This window comes from Bos taurus, chromosome 5, assembly GCF_002263795.3.
Source record: "Bos taurus isolate L1 Dominette 01449 registration number 42190680 breed Hereford chromosome 5, ARS-UCD2.0, whole genome shotgun sequence".
Lineage (NCBI taxonomy): Eukaryota > Metazoa > Chordata > Mammalia > Artiodactyla > Bovidae > Bos > Bos taurus.
In genome coordinates this window covers 73,544,496-73,560,367 of record NC_037332.1, presented here as the reverse complement: position 1 = coordinate 73,560,367, position 15,872 = coordinate 73,544,496, and the positions used below count along the sequence as shown (strand labels likewise).

At 48.9% G+C, this 15,872-nt stretch overlaps 1 protein-coding gene across 2 annotated transcripts in view; it reads right to left on the bottom strand.

Annotated features, from left to right (window-relative positions):
• TOM1 (target of myb1 membrane trafficking protein) overlaps positions 1 to 12,521 on the bottom strand; it is a 40,858-nt gene extending 28,337 nt beyond the window's left edge. Inside the window, 1 exon segment of one of the 2 annotated variants that reach the window (NM_001035015.1) lies at positions 12,416 to 12,521. In NM_001035015.1, coding sequence (NP_001030187.1) covers positions 12,416 to 12,467 — 52 coding nt within the window. In that variant the 5' untranslated portion in view covers positions 12,468 to 12,521. 2 annotated transcript variants of the gene reach the window in all.
• Between the last annotated feature and the right edge of the window lie 3,351 nt (positions 12,522 to 15,872).

Below are 15,872 nucleotides of genomic sequence, written 5' to 3'. Positions count from 1 at the left end.
AGATTTTTCTTTCTAGATTCAATGAAACATGGTTTGCAAACAGTAATGAAGTGTCTTAAAGGGCGAGGCCGACAGCTCAAGTCCCACCTTGACCGTGACCACGCCTGGGGCAGGGCTCACCGACCTGGGATAGAAGGTGAGGTAGCTGACCATGATCAAGCAAGCAGTGACATGAGGCGCCAGCTCGACCCAGAGCTCCCACGGGCTCTCTTTCCAGATCCTCCTCCTATGACCAGATCCCCTGTGAGGGTGCCCACAGGCCACCTGATCTTCAGGAACTGTCACCTTTCCAGTGTTCAAGGCCACCTACTCATATCGCTCAAAGGAGCCATGGTGAACCCTTGAGATTTCCCTTCTAGTCTTCACTGTTTTCAGGATTTAAAAAACACATCAGCATAATTTTTTTAAAGATGTGTAATGGTACTGTGACTATGGCTCATTTGTTTCTAACTACAATTCCTGTTCCATACCCTTAAAAGACACAGAAATATTTATGAATGAAATGATATGCTGTTTGGAATTCACTGTACCCACCCCTCCCTCTGATCCCTGCCCCTCTCCCCACCCACGTCTGCCTCCATCGCTGGCCCAGCGCCCCTTTGCCCCTTCTGCCCACCTCTCCACTGCCTCCCAGGTGCCCTCTTCCTGCCCTTCTCTTCTCCCTCCCACGACACACTCTGAGCGGCTCCTGTTCGTCCAGTCCTGCACCAGGTGCCAGAGGGGCAAAGATGAACAGAATCCCTGCCCTTGGGGAGGCCCAACAGCAGTCAGTGAAAACAGCTGGAGAGATGTGTTTAGAGGAAAAGGACAAGTGATGTGACTGAAGTCAGTCCAGGGCACCGGGGAGCCGCGGGGAGGGGTCAGCACCTACGGGAAGAACCGGGAAGGTTCCAGTGAGGAGGTACCTTCTGGGCTGAGCACAGGGCATGAGCTGCTGGGCTGGAGGAGATAAGGAGGGACATTCCTGGGAGAGGAAGAGCATGAGAGTCTTGCAAAGACTCCAAGATGAAACCTCAGGGGTGAAGAGGAGAAAAGGAGCGACAAGCAGCTTGAGGGTCAGTCTGAAGGGCCCGAAGGAGGGAGACAAGGCTGTTCTGAGACCAGGAAAGATCCAGGAGCCGGAGGTGGGCTGAGGGTCCTGGAGGGAGCAAGGCAGCCAGAGGAGAAGGGCAGTGATGCCAACGGCCTGGAAGACCAGTCCTCGGAGCAGGACAGAAGGAATCAGGCATGGACACCCCTAGCCTGCCCCCTAGCAACTCCTCCCTCGTCCCCACCCAAAACAACAACCCCGCTACCCACTGGCAGTGCCCAGTCCAGGAGTGGGCAAGCCACCCAGTCCTGATCCCTGGGGAGCATGGGGTGTCTGCGGGGCTGCACTGGGGAGGGGAGAGCTTTGTCTCGCTCATTCCTTCCTTCGCTTCTGGGAGCCAGCACAGGAGCATGGTGCCTGGAGCTCAGGCTGAGGGGGGACACACTCAGGAGACAAAGCTGGCACGTCCAGGACCAAGAGTCTGGGTGTTGAAAGACATCTCTGAGCTGTCAGACCAACCCTGAAACCTCCCACCTTCCGACTTTTTGCCAGGTAAGCCCAGCATGTGGGGCCGGCTTGGCTGTGTTGGCTGGGTATCTGTCTGTCACTTGCAGCCAGGGTACTCCAAAGCTTGGTGGCGGGATGTGGTGTGGAGCCTGGTCTTCTCCCCGCTTCCTCCTCCCACTGCCCGGGCCTTGTGCCTGGGCCCTGCTTCCTATGGGGCCTGCCTGGACCCCCAGAGGGCCTTGCCCTCTGTGCTAGGCCAACAGGACTCTGCGCAGACAAAACTACAAGCTCTGCTTAGTGTCACGGTAACTTTGCAGTATTTACTGCTTTGTTCCTCCGTCTCTTCCATTAAGCTGTGAGCTCCAGGGTGGAGATTGTGAGTCATGGAATTCTCTACATCAGACCGGATGACCAGGCCTGTGAAAAACCTGCAGGACGTGTTTGATGAATGACTGAATGAAGGATGAGGCCATATTCACAGGACAATAAGCCCTTAGAGCACTTTAATTTAAATAAACTACTCCCACCCTTTGGCCCTCGTAGACCCTTTAGTAGCGGCTGTGTAGAAATCCTAATCTTCCTTCCACTTGGCAGTCCTATGAACTTTTAATTTTTTTTTTTTTTAACTTTTTTGCCCATGCCACGTGGCATGTAGGATCTTAGTTCTCTGCCCCCGGCATTGGAAGTGTGGAGTCTTAACCACTGGACTGCCAGGAAGTCCGAGTCCTATGAATATTTTTAAAAACTACCTTGCGTGTGTGCTCAGTCACTTCAGTCGTGTCAGACTCTTTGTGACCCCATGGACTGTAGCCCGCCAGACTCCTCTGTCCATGGGATTCTCCAGGCAAGGATACTGGAGTGGGTTGCCATGCCTCCTCCAGGGGATCTTCCTGACCCAGAGATTGAACCTGTGTCTCTTATGTCTCCTGCCTTGACAGGTAGGTTCTTTACCACTAGTGCCACCTGGGAAGCCCTAAAAAGTACCATGTCCCTCTTTAATCTGACCTCCGCGCTACATCCTCAGTTCCTGTGACCACCCCACTCTGGATGTGACCTCCAGAGCCTTCACCATTCCCATCATCCCCTTGGGACACTGGCCAGCTGTGCTGTCCTCCTGGAAACGCAGCGTGGGAACTCACGTACCTGTCCACATGGGAAGTGGTATCCGTGTTAACTCACCCCGGGACTACATGAGATGTTTACTCACTCCACTGTATGGACCTGACCCCCACAGAGTCTGTTGCTGTGAAAGACACTCTCCACTGCTGTACTCTGTTTAGGTGTTCTAATCTCCCTTGCAGTCAGAAGAGGCCCTGTGACCCAGTGCTGGCCTCTGACGTTAGTGGAACTTTCTGGCGGCTCCCAGCGAAGGTTTTCCTGCCCTGATAACAGAGGCAGTGCTGGCAGGTGCTAACCGTGCTTTGTCACGTGCAGTCCAGCAGGAGGAGGAAACCTACGCGCTAAAGGCTGGGGGTGCGTGGGTGCAGAAATGCAGAAAGAAGAATACGAACAAACTCAAACTACACGCATTCTGGACCCACACATTTCCACTGTAAAGGAAACCTGCCGGGTCCCTGTCAATTCTAAGGGGAAGCAATCAGGTGGCAAAGTTAGGAGAGTGGGATCTGGACACAGACAAACCCCAGTTCAAGTCCTGACGGGAGCACTCGCTGACTGTGTGACCTGAGTGAATTCCTTAACCTCTCTGTGCCGAGTTCCCCTCCTGCAGAATAGAGGAAAGGATAACTAAAGCACCAACCCTCAGGGTTATGTGAGGAGGAAATGAGAGAAGACACTTCATGTGCTCCACATCCCACCCAGCACAACAGCCAGCCCCCAAACAAATGTTACCAACTAGAAATATCAATCCCCAAATCATTGCTTGAAAATTTCAAGCATCCCCCAAAAATAGCTTTTTAAATCACATACATGCAGAAGCCATTCTTTTTTTCCCCCAGCCAGCAAACTGTCCTGAAGCCCACTTTCCAGTGAACAGCTCTTTCCAGACTCAGCATGGAAAGTTCCATCATTCTCCTGAGTTGCTGAGCCATCCTTCCCCAAAACCCTGGCTGCCTCTCCCCTGCCATTTTGTAACCACACGCCACAAGAAGAACTCGAAAATACCTCACCGAAGGCATAACTTTGGCAACCCACAATTTTAAAGTTGATACAGCTAACTATAGTACCTAACTGAAGAAAATTCCAGTTTGCTGAAAGAAGGCTTTTGAAAAACTATCCAGGTAAGAAGGAGCAAAACTGTGAAAACAGAGGTTTGAAGGGACTGGCCAAGGCATATATGACATTCTTTTTTTCTTCCCCCAACTCATGAATGCAAAAGATGTATGTATGACGTATGTAGGCATGTACATTATTATTTATGTACCTATCTATCCATAGAGAGATTTAAGGGATTTCTTGTGCTATTGTGGAGGCTTCAGTATCAGTTCAGTCGCTTAGTCGTGTCTGACTCTTTGCGACCCCATGAACCACAGCACACCAGGCCTCCCTGTCCATCACCAACTCCCAGAGTCCACCCAAACCCATGTCCATTGAGTCGGTGATGCCATCCAACCATCTCATCCTCTGTCATCCCCTTCTCCTCCTGCCCTCAATCTTTCCCAGCATCAGTGTCTTTTCAAATGAGTCAACTCTTCGCATCAGGTGACCAAAGTACTGGAGTTTCAGCTTCAACATCAGTCCTATCAATGAACACCCAGGACTGATCGGATCTCCTTGCAGTCCAAGGGACCCTCAAGAGTCTTCTCCAACACCACAGTTTAAAAGTATCAATTTTTTGGCGCTCAGCTTTCTTTATAGTCCAACTCTCACATCCATACATGACTACTGGAAACACCATAGCCTTGACTAGACGGACCTTTGTTGACAAAGTAATGTCTCTGCTTCACCCATTCCAATCCATCTTAGTTCGCTGATTCCTAGAATGTCGATGTTCATTCTTGTCATCTCCTGTTTGACCACTTCCAATTTGGACTCATGGACCTAACATTCCAGGTTCCTATGCAATTTTGCTCTTTACAGCATGGAACCTTTCAAAATCTGCAGGACAGACAAGCAGGAGACAGATGCAGTTCAAGTACAGAGGTCATCTGCTGGCAGCATCCCATCTTCTGGGGAGGCCAGTCTTTCTTCTATGCAACTGGTCAGATGAGGCCCATTCACATTATAGAGGGTAATCTGCTCTTCTCAAAGATGGACTTAAATGTTAATTTCATCTAAAAAAATACTTTCACAGAAACATCTAGATTAATGTTTGGCTAAATATCTGTGTGGGCTTTCCTGGTGGCTCAGCCAGTGCAGGAGATGCAGGTTTGATCCCTGGGTTGGGAAGATGCCCTGGAAGAGGGCATGGCAACCCACTCCAGTATTCTTGCTTGCAGAATCACCTGAACAGAGGAGCCTAGTGGGCTATACAGTCCATGGGGTTGCAAAAGAGTTGACACAACTTAGTGACTAAACAACAACAACAAATATCTGGGTACCGTGACCTGGCCAAAATTGACACATGAAGGGAACCAACCCAGGGTTTATCCTGCATCAGTGTATTCAAGCTCCAGGTGAACAGAGGACATCTCTGCCTGTCCTTCGTTCTCCTGGTCTCAATCTCTGTAACCTGGCTGGCTCCTCCCTCCCGATTCCCTCCTTCCCTTTCCTGCTTTCCCCACAGGTGTAAAGCCCAATTCCTCCCATGGGTCCTGCATAGCTGCTTGGCTCTTCATGGCACTCTGGGGTCTCTACCAGTTCTCAAGTCTTCCATGTCCATGGAAGCACAATCCCCTTGGAGGTTCTGTCACTTGCCTGGGGACATGGCTGGGGAGGGGAGGAGCTGGTACTTGAACCCAAATCTTCTGATGCAGGGTCTATGTTCTGAGCCTATTCAGACTGCTTACATCTGAGTGGCTGAAATGTGCCATCTGGGATCACGAGCAAACCTGGGATCAGGTGGGATCATGAGCAAACATAAAGACATTTTTAGAGTTGCCTATTTAATGTCGAGCAGCTTGTCAAAGTCATGACTTCAGGATGTAATTACACAGGATAAGGCCAACTTTAAAAAGGTAAGTGAACAAAAGGAAGACACTATGAAAATACAACTAAAGGTGGGACACAAGGGCAGAAGTCTGGAGAGAGCCAGCTTCGGCAGAGACTTCCGTGATAAGGAGGTAAAGAGTTAACTTGTCCTGAATCCTCAGAGTGATGGCCCCAGGCTAATTAGAAGACTGAGGGTTTTCGTTTTTTTCTGAAACCAGAAGGGCGGAAATGTGGGACTTGACTCTTATTTCTTTGAGCTCAGGGAGGAAACAAAACCTATTCACCAGTTCCATCTGTACAGTCAGGCAAAGGCTTTAATTCCCAAGTGAAAACCGGCTCCACCCCACAGCCTGAAACCTGACCTGTCTGTGACTGTGGCTGCCACCCAGCCTGCGACTGCTCATTCCCAGTAACACCAAGACCAGATAGAGGCTGTGCTGGGACCAGGGCCCTAGGTGGGTACCCTGGCTCCCCGGTGACCTTAGATTCTGCCCCATCAATGATAATAACACCTGGGGAAAATCACAACAGCTGACAATTATGAACAATTACTGTCTGGTGGGCAATGGGGTGCTTCACAACGTGACCATATGAGAACCTCCCTACATGGCTGAACCTCCCAATCCTGACTGATCCCTGCTATTATTATCCTCATTTTTAAGACAGGAAATTGGAGAACAGAGAGGTTAAGTAACTTGCTTCAGGTAACAAAGCAGACGATGGATAAACCAGGATTTGGACCACCTGGTCTGACTCAGGAACACACCCCGTGTGGCCATCTGACTCAAAGCCCTTTCTAGATATTAGTCCCTGTTATCCTTAAGAGACAAATTTTGGGTTCTAACCTGGTGCCAGCACTTACAGATCAAGGAATCGGAGCTTCAAGCTGCAAGGGCTCCACATAGCAAAGAGTGGGAAGTGGTAGAGATTCTGAATCGGGGGATCCAGAATTGGAGCGTTCTCAAGCATCTCTAACAGGGATATCTTGGGACCCCATTTTGAAGCACAATGCCCCCCATCATTCTGCCTCTGGCCAAGAGGTCAGCAAACTATAAACTCATGTGCCAAAAGGAGTCTGCTTTTGCATGGCCCACAAGCTTAGTCTCTACAGTTTCAAATGGTTGAAAAAGAAATTCCAAAGATCATTTCATAACATGAAAATTACATGAAATTCCCATTTCAGTGTCCACAAAAGAAGTCTGAACACAGCCATGTCCCTTCACTGACACTGTCTGTCTGCTTTTGTCCTCTGAGGGCAGAGGCCAATAGATTGCAGCAGAAGCCATACGGCCCACAAAATTGAAAATATTTACTCTCTGGCCCTTTACAGAAAAAGTTTGCAAATCCTGGTCTAGTCTACCCTGCCAGCCACGCAACATCCTGCTTACAGCCTCCCTCCCCTCCTCACCTCCAGTGATGGGGAGCTCACTACCAAACTGCGCCCAGTCCCGCTGTGAACCGTGCTGGCACTGAGCTCCTCGGAGTGATGGAATCGGTTCCATCACTCCTCCCCAGTACCCAGCCATTTCTTTCTTCTCTCTAATATCAACCTTCCCCTGTCCTCACCGTCCCCTCAGTTGTTCAGTCCTCTGTGAATGAGGGAGAGTGATGGCCCCTAACAGAAAGTGGTGAGAAGGAATGAGACACAGTCAGGAGCGAACGTGAGCCGGACCCAGGTCTCCTGCCACCTAGCCTGGCATTCCCTTGACAACACGCCTGAATGTCCGGTTTGGTTTCCACTCATTGCTCCCCAAAGGGCAGCCCTGAGGGCCTGTGGGGCTCTCTTCCTGCTAATGCCTGTTGTCTCCCACCTATGATGCCTTCTGGTAGCCCCCTAGCTTGGCCTTTGTGGGGCTAAGAGCGGCTCTCCCTGACCTTTCACCTCTCCTGTCCACCCCAGGGCTCAGTCTTAGGCTCTGAGCTTTCCTCCTGCCCCATGACTAGGGGGTAGTCCCCAGGCACTGCCTGTGTCTAGAGTCTCTGCTGTTTGCAGCTGGCTCTCCTGGGTCAGCTGCACCTCCAAAGTGCTGGGGTGAGCTGACAGCTGGAGGTGGAAAATTGGGTTTTTAAAACAAGGCCAGCCAGGGCTGTCCTCAGAAAATACCTCAGATGGGTTTTTAAATCCTTGGAAGAAAAGGGTTGAGTCAACACCAGCTAGTACTCACTATCTGGGGTTCTTTCAGCCAGAGGCTGCTGCCCACTGGAAGCTTTCCTGATAGATAAAGCATCACCCACCATTTCAGTAAACAAAAGCACTTGTGGCCATCAAGCCGTTGGTTACAGCGGCACCCTCCCTTCACCAAAGTGCACCTGAGCAGAGTTCAGGATGGAGAAAAAGAATATACTGGGCCTAGATAGTGAAGATGCACACCAAAGGAATGACTTCAAAACGCCCAGACTCTTGCCTCTTCCCACACAGAGAAAAGCACTAAAATCATTCATTTGTGGTGTCTGCTTTTTGTGATTAGCAGTCATCTTTTGCTGTCTGACTGTGTGTCCCCCCACCCCCCTCCACCTGCCTTCCCCCAGCAAAAACTCCTATATCTCCTGGCTCCTCCCTGACCTCTTTGGAACGGTGCCTCAGAGCTATCTGAGAGACTGCCTCCCGGGCTGTAGTTCTCAGTGTGGGCTCCAGACAAAACAAAATGCTCAACTTTTAGGTTGTGCATATTCTTTACTTCACAGTGGATTCTTTAGTGACCTGGAGGAGGAAATGGCGCCCCTCTCCCGTATTTTTGCCTGGAAATCTCATGGACACAGGAATCTGGTGGGCTACAGTCCACGAGGTTACAAAGAGTTGGACATGACTGACTTGACTGAGCACGAGTGACCTGGAAACATTCAGGGCCCAGTAAGCGCCACAAGCAGAAAAGCTGGTCTATGGGTCAAACAATAACTGTGGCTGCTGGAGGGCTGGGTTGCTCCAAATTCCAAACAGGTATTGACCAGCCAGGGGCAGGGTGGTGAGGGTGCAAGAGAGGACCTCAGTTCTGCAGGCAGAGAGACCTGGGTCTGGGTCCTGACTCTAGGAAGCTGGGAAACCTTGGGAAGTGACACCTTCCTTCAGATTTACTTTTGATGATTGGAAAAAATAGCAAAACCCTGTAGGCTTGAAACCGACTCCCCCTAAAACTGAGTTCCTCTGTCAAGTTCATATTAATTTCTTTATTCAAAACTTTATTCCCTTTCTTGTCCCACACCTGTTGCCCCCAAGACTGAAGAGTATCAAAGAAAAGGGGGCTTTGAAAACCACTGGTATCCTGCAGGGCCCTTCTGGGTACGAAAGCTTTTCAGTGTCCCCCGTTTCTTGTTTTTGCGGAAAAGGCGTCTGTCTCCTAAATCTTCCCTGAATTCCAAAGGGCAGATTCAGTTACTCATTAGGGGAGGGAGGGAACCCAGAAACAAAGGAAAAGCAGTCAAGAAACAAGAGTGCAGCAATAAAAAAGAGTCCTAGTTCCTTCTCAAGGGATTTACCTGACAATCTGATACACATCTCTGAGTTCTACTATAGGAGCTGGGGCCCCACCCAGGTGGATGATGGTGACTTCAGGTCTGCACAAGCAGGGAGACCCCAGACTAGATGGAACCAGAAGGCTGATGCCTAAGATTCCTGGAGCCCCACCTTGTTACCTCCCACAACCAATCAGGAGAAATTTACAAACCCTGGAGTTCCACCCTCCTCCTAATTTTGCCTTTAGAAACTCCTCCCTGAAAACCAGTGGGATTTTGGGTCTTGTGAGCATGCATACCCCAATCTCCTTCCTGGGCCCTTGCAATAAACTTTTCTCTGCTCCAAACTCCCGCTGTGGTCTGTTTGGCCACACTGCACACCCAGCACACAAACCTGGGTTTGACAACAGGACTGCGATGCGAGTATGGCACCTGGTGTTTGCTCACAAACTGTTACTTTCCTTTTTTCCTTTCTTCCCTCCAGTCATGTGTCAGCATGATGCTAAGTACCCAGGGTCTGGATCAGTCAGATTCAGCATCTGCTCTCACAAAGCCTAGTCCAGCAGGGGAAACACACGCACAATTACTAACAGAATGCCACAGCGCTTTATTAGTGTGACGGTGAAAATAATAAAAATGATGACGATGTTTCCTGCAAACTGATAATGTGCCAGGCCCTCTCCAGAGAGCATCTCACTTCACTCTCACAACCACTCTGAGAAATGGATGCTGCCATAACCACCATTCCACCCAGGAAGCAGAGCCCAAAGGCAGACAGGGAGTGAGCCTGAGGAACTAGGGTGATGGGAGGGCACAACAACAATGGCTGGATCTGAAGGGGTCAGCGAAGGCCTCATGGAGTAGGTGATGATGCCTGGAGCTTTGAAGGAGGCACTGGCAGCAGGCATTCCAGGCAGAGGGAGCAGCAAGCAGAAAGGGGTGTGGATGGGTGACTGCAAACTTTCTGAGTCGAGAGACACTGCGCTCTGATTTACACCATCAGGACCTACTGTGCTCAGCGCTGCCAACTGGACAGGGCTCTATGCTCAACTGGGGGATGAAGTTGGCAGGCTCGAGAAGAGATTATTTCAATCCTGCAGTTTATAGAAATGCAAGCAGCTCATACTAGGTCATTAGTAATTACAGCTGATCAGGGCTGTTGCTCCCCCACCCCGGGAGTGGAGGTGGGGGGAAGAAAAGAAAAGGAATACTGAGGGTATTAACTCAAATAGCAGACATTATTCATTTAATCGTACTTTTAGAGCCTCTTCAGCTTTGGTTCAGATTTCAGGGACTCAGAGGGGTCCCTGAAATCTCAGCTTTCTGACCACGTCACTGGGGTCTTGGGTGAGTCCTATTTTCCACCTTCCCTCTCTTGGCCTCAGTCTCCAGTGTAGAATGAAGGGGATGGGCTAGAATGGAGGTTTTGAATCTGGTGGCCACCTCAGATCTACAGTCATAAACTCTGGGGGGGTGGGGCCCAGCCTTTGATGCTTTAACAAGTCTTCCAGGGGATTCTGATGATAGCCCTGGATTAGAAGAGCCCCAGGATAAGGACTGTTCCTGCAGTAAAACATGGTCTGTGCTCTAAGGGACTAAGAGATTAGTAGCATGCTCTTCGGATTGAATATTTCTTGCCCAAGACAGGTAACCCTTCAGGGTAAGAAGAGAAGCTTTTTTCTTTGACTACCTCAAGCCTGGAGTCCCAACGAGCTTTTCTAGAAAGCCTCAGGCATATTTGGCTGACTGTGAACCAGAATTTTTTTCTTTTTTGGGGGGTGGGTGGGTAGGAAGTCTCAAACTTGACATGTGATAAAAGCAGAGGTTTCTGCAGTTGGAGAAATATAGACAAGAGATGAGCTGCCTTCTCTTCAGCTTCCAAACAATGACTCATCAGTGTGTGTGTGTGTTTGTGTAGCAGGTGGGTGAGGGTCCTGAGAGAGCAGCTGCCCCTCTCAGGTCCAGGAGCTTCCTGGTGTGTAAAGTCTCTACTGACAGCATCCTCTCAAAACATTTGATTACAACACCTCAAAAGAGCCACAAACAGCCGCAGGGGGCGATTTCAACACAGAGCTGGGTTAACAGACTTAAGTGAGGTTTGACTTCTAAGACAGCAAGAATGAAAAGAATGTCTTGTCTAAAAGATCCAGTTTTCCCAGTCTGGACTTAAGGCTAAAAATCATCAAAAAGATAGAGAGACGCTTTCACAGTACTTCCCTCGGTTTATTCAGGCGACGAAGCACACCCAGACTGTTCTGGTGAAGTGTCCGGGCCATGGCCTGTGGGTCCTCTCTGAGATGGTGGGCAGGAATGAGTGTCTGTGAGACCAACTGTCCAGCCATTCTCAGGATTTTGGAACCCTCACTTGGTGGTGTCTCAGTAACAATAATAAATATTACCACCTTCTTTTAGAGAGCATCTGCCACGTGGAAGGCACTAAATCCTTCACACTTATGAACGAGTTTAACCTAAACAACAACCCCAAGGAGGCAGGGATCATTATTATACCCTCATCACTGGGGGAGGGATCCTCTCTAGACAGCCAACGCCGCACCATTAGTAAGTCTCGGGTCAACAGGTGCCAAGAGAATCAGGAGACCTGGGCTCTGAGTGAGCCTGTGTCTCGCCCAGAGGGCTTGGCCCTCCCAGCTGCTGAGAAATGAGGGAGGCCGAATCAGGTGGTTTCGAAGATGCCTTCCAGCTCCGAGTCTGCGACTCCACGCGGTCCATTCGGTGCCGGCCGATGAGGCGGCTACGGCCGGCAGTTCTGAGGCGTTGGCCTGGCCTTCTCGTGGGGTGGGCTCCCCAGCGTCCAGCCCCGGCTTGGCGGAGGAAGGGCTCCCAGCCGCCTGCCCGCAATATGCCCGCCCGGCCGCCAAGCCCCAGCCTCCTGGTCCTTGAGAATGGACTTCCAGCCCTTCTCAGGTATCAGTGTTCGCAGCTCCAGACGAGCCAGGAAGGAAATGGCAAGAGCCCAGGTGGTGTAACCCGTGCAGGGGAGGCGACGACAGAAACCATCGAGGGACCCAAGGACTGCAAAAACCACGCAGTCCCTTTAACCCCCCAAACTTTCTGCCTGGATTCGCGACCCCAGCAGCTGCACATTGGCTGAGCCGCGGCCACGCGGGCCCGCCTTCTCTCTTTATTTATTGGCTGCCGTGGGCATCCATCACAACCCGAGGCCTCCTAGTGGACAGCGGCTTTTGTCAATCAAAGCAGGCGGGAGGCAGGGCGGGGCCGGGTCTGGGAGAGACACGCCAGCCTCACTCCCCTCCCTGCCTCCCTCCGGTGTGTGACTCGGGACCTGGAGGTACCCTGGGAGGCCGGGGTCGAACGCGGAGTGGTGCGTTGGGGCTGCGCGGGGCCCCGGGGACTCACCGATGCGCTGTCCCACCGGAGAGCTGAACGGGTTCCCCAGGAGAAAGTCCATCGCCACTGCTGCCGCTGCCACCAAGCCGGGGAATCAGCTGACAGCAACCGCCAACACCGCGGACCCGTCACGTGACGCGCTGGACCGTCCTCGAGGAGGCGCGGCTGGGGCGGGGCAGAGGCAGTCTGGAGCCGAGCCGCAGGCCCCGCCTCGGACGTGGAGTGTCGGCTCCCTGAGGCGGAGGGTGATGACCTCACTGCGGTTAACTTGGCGTCGGTGGACATCACGCAGTACGTAGGGCGACTGCGGACCAGGGGGCGTGGGTTTCGCTAAGCCACGCCCTCCATGCGTGCTTAAGGACTTAGGGGCGTGGTCTTTGAGCTCTTCACGTCTGGAAAACCCAATCTCAGACCCGGGAAATGACTTGGGTAAGGTTACCCAGCAAGCCGAGACCAAAGCTCTAGCTCTTAGTCTAAGCTCCCGGGACCTCAGTATGACTACACACCCGGTGCTGGGGTTGACAGCCTCTCTGGCCTGTTGCCTCCCTACCCAGAGAGGACGCTTCCTGTTTGAGGCTGAGGTCTCCTGGCTGCAAAATGCGTCATGTTTGCAGCCCAGATTCCCTTACCTCAAATAGAAGGCAAGAGCCAAGGATTTTCGAGACCTTGACACTGAGAGACAACTCAATGAATTGCAGCTAGTGATGGGCTAGAGCTCAGGGTGGCAGAAAGCATACAAATGTTGTGGGTGGTCCTAGGACACATCTCTGCCATTCATTTACGGTGTGATTCAAACAGCAGGCTTCCATTTTCTCTGAATTCTGGAATTAGATCAAGGACTTCTAAACTTTATTTTTTTAGGTCACAGGATCCTTTGAGAAATTGTACAAAGCATTCGAGCGTTTCTGAAGAAAAAAGGCAAGATAGAATTGTACCTCAGAGGGGTTCTGGGGTCCCTGAGGTACATCAGTGGACCCCAAGCTAAGAATCTCAAAGGCTTTCTCCAGCTTTGTAATTCATATATCTTCTTCCATGTTCCCGTGTGCCATGTTTCAGCTGTGTCACTTACTCATTAGATATCTTATCTATTGGTTATATTTTTTTGCTTCTAATGACATGCACTCCAAAAGATACAATAACCACTGCTTTGGTAGTCTGAGCTACTGCGAGGTGATTTAGTATTTATCGAACATATTTGTGAATTTTTAATTTGAAAGGCTAGTAATTTTCAAATTTAGGATGATAGAAAACCTGAATTACAACTTTATCGCTTCTGTATGTTAACTGAACAGTCAATAGGGTCTGACATCTTTATTGTACCATATAAAAGCTTTATTGAAATCATGTACTCCTGTGCTTTGAAGTGTTTTAATAATGCTCATGAAACATGTTAATACATAACCAGTCCCCCAGTAGTCTAGATGCTCCTTGAGGCTGGGATGCTATGTCTGTTTCTCTCACTGTTGTCCAGCACGATGACTAATGCTTGAAAATTTAAATTAGCAATGGCATTTAGCCTATAAAGGGGGGATGTGCACTTATGATGATTTTCATGTCAGGTAGGTACCTTCCATGTTTTTTTTCATTTAAGCATATTGCTTGTTAGTATGGCAAGTATTTAGCATGATTTTCCTTTGGATTCTTCCATTAACCTTTAATATCACTATGTTGGATGACTGGAAGTTCTTGCCTTCTTGCATCACTCTGGTTTGAAGTGATTATAGGCAGATCTTGGCTTTACTACAGAGAATAGAACAGCCATAAGTTTCGTCCTTCATAGTAAGAAAGCAGAAACAACCCACATACCCCCAAACAGGGAGTGAAATTATATTAACTCCATGCAGACAGAAAGTTGTACAGCTATTAAATTAGAAATGGAAGTGTGTAGATTTTGTCGATACAATAAATAGTAATGTAAATGGAAAACATTAAGTGCAGTACAAACTATGTCTTCAAACTATTTCCTAACAGAACAAACTCATTTAGTAAATAGTCTGTTTTAATTTTTCCTTTTAAGCATTTTAGCAATATCAATATCAAATGCCTTACTATGGATAAAAATGTTGAAATCCCTCAAGACTGACAATGCATAAATGTAATATAATTGATTATAACCTTTAAGTACATTTAAACAAAAAAATTAAGATACTCTGCTTCCAAAATTTAAAGACCACAGTATGACAAGAAAAGTGAGATCCCTATAGTAAAGTCCAGCTAGGACAAAAGAACATTTGGACAATGAATAGTTCTGATAGTTTTCCTGCAATCACATTTGCTCAGGACTGCAGATAATGGAGAAGGATTCCGATGAATTACATACACAATTTAAATTCGAAGGTGGCTTGGGGTAGAAGAGCAGAGAAGGCAATGGCACCCCACTCCAGTACTCTTGCTTGGAAAATCCCATGGACGGAGGAGCCTGTTAGGCTGCAATCCATGGAGTCGCTAAGAGTCGGACATGACTGAGCGACTTCACTTTCACTTTTCACTTTCATGCATTGGAGAAGGAAATAGCAGCCCACTCCAGTGTTCTTGCCTGGAGAATCCCAGGGACGGGGGAGCCTGGTGGGCTGCCGTCTATGGGGTTGCACAGAGTCAGACATGACTGAAGTGACTTAGCATAGGATAGCATGGGGTAGAAGAGAACCTCGGCTTTGGGGTTTGCTGTTCCAGTGTGCTTATTCTGGCTTTGCCATTTACTTAGCTGTTTAAACTCAGGGAAAGTGCTTTCCTGTACCTGTCTCCTTATTTGTAAAAGGGGATAATATTTATAAATCTTTGGGGGAGGATTAAGTGCAATAAAATATGCAAAGCACTCTTCAGCAATATGGTGATCTCTTTCTTGCTGCCTCTCTGTAAGAAGTGAGCCTTACAGCCAATCATAATATTTTATTATTTATGACTATTAACACCTTATGTTTGTGTTGAAAATTTTACCTTGAAAGTTCTAATCTCATATATTAGATGTTCACAGTATTACTAAACATACATGTCAGGCTGGCTGGCTGCAAGGCTTGGAAACAGGGAAGTGACATTAACACTTTTATAGACAGGACTGCAGATACCTATAAAATTAAGTGATTTATCCAATCCAGTGTAACTCAGCAAATCAGGACAGTACTGAAACACATGATTTAGCACACAATTTGAATGCAACTCTTATACAAGACTGATAGATATTTGACTTAGGCCAACAATGTAATGTGCATACAATTTCATTTGCCAGTGAATATAGCTACACTTACAGAGCCACTGGCTTTGCAATTAGCAAAAGAGAAGATGAAAGTCCTCAATGTAAAAGTTAATAGAAACAGAGCAAGATGTTTGTTAGGAAGATAGCTTTGATCAGAAACTTGACCTCTATTCCAGATGGGCTTTTTTTTTTTTTTAATGTGAAAGACAGGTTTAAAATTTCATAGGCACTTTGGTTGCCACAGGAAAAAGATAGCTGACACTGGACTACAAA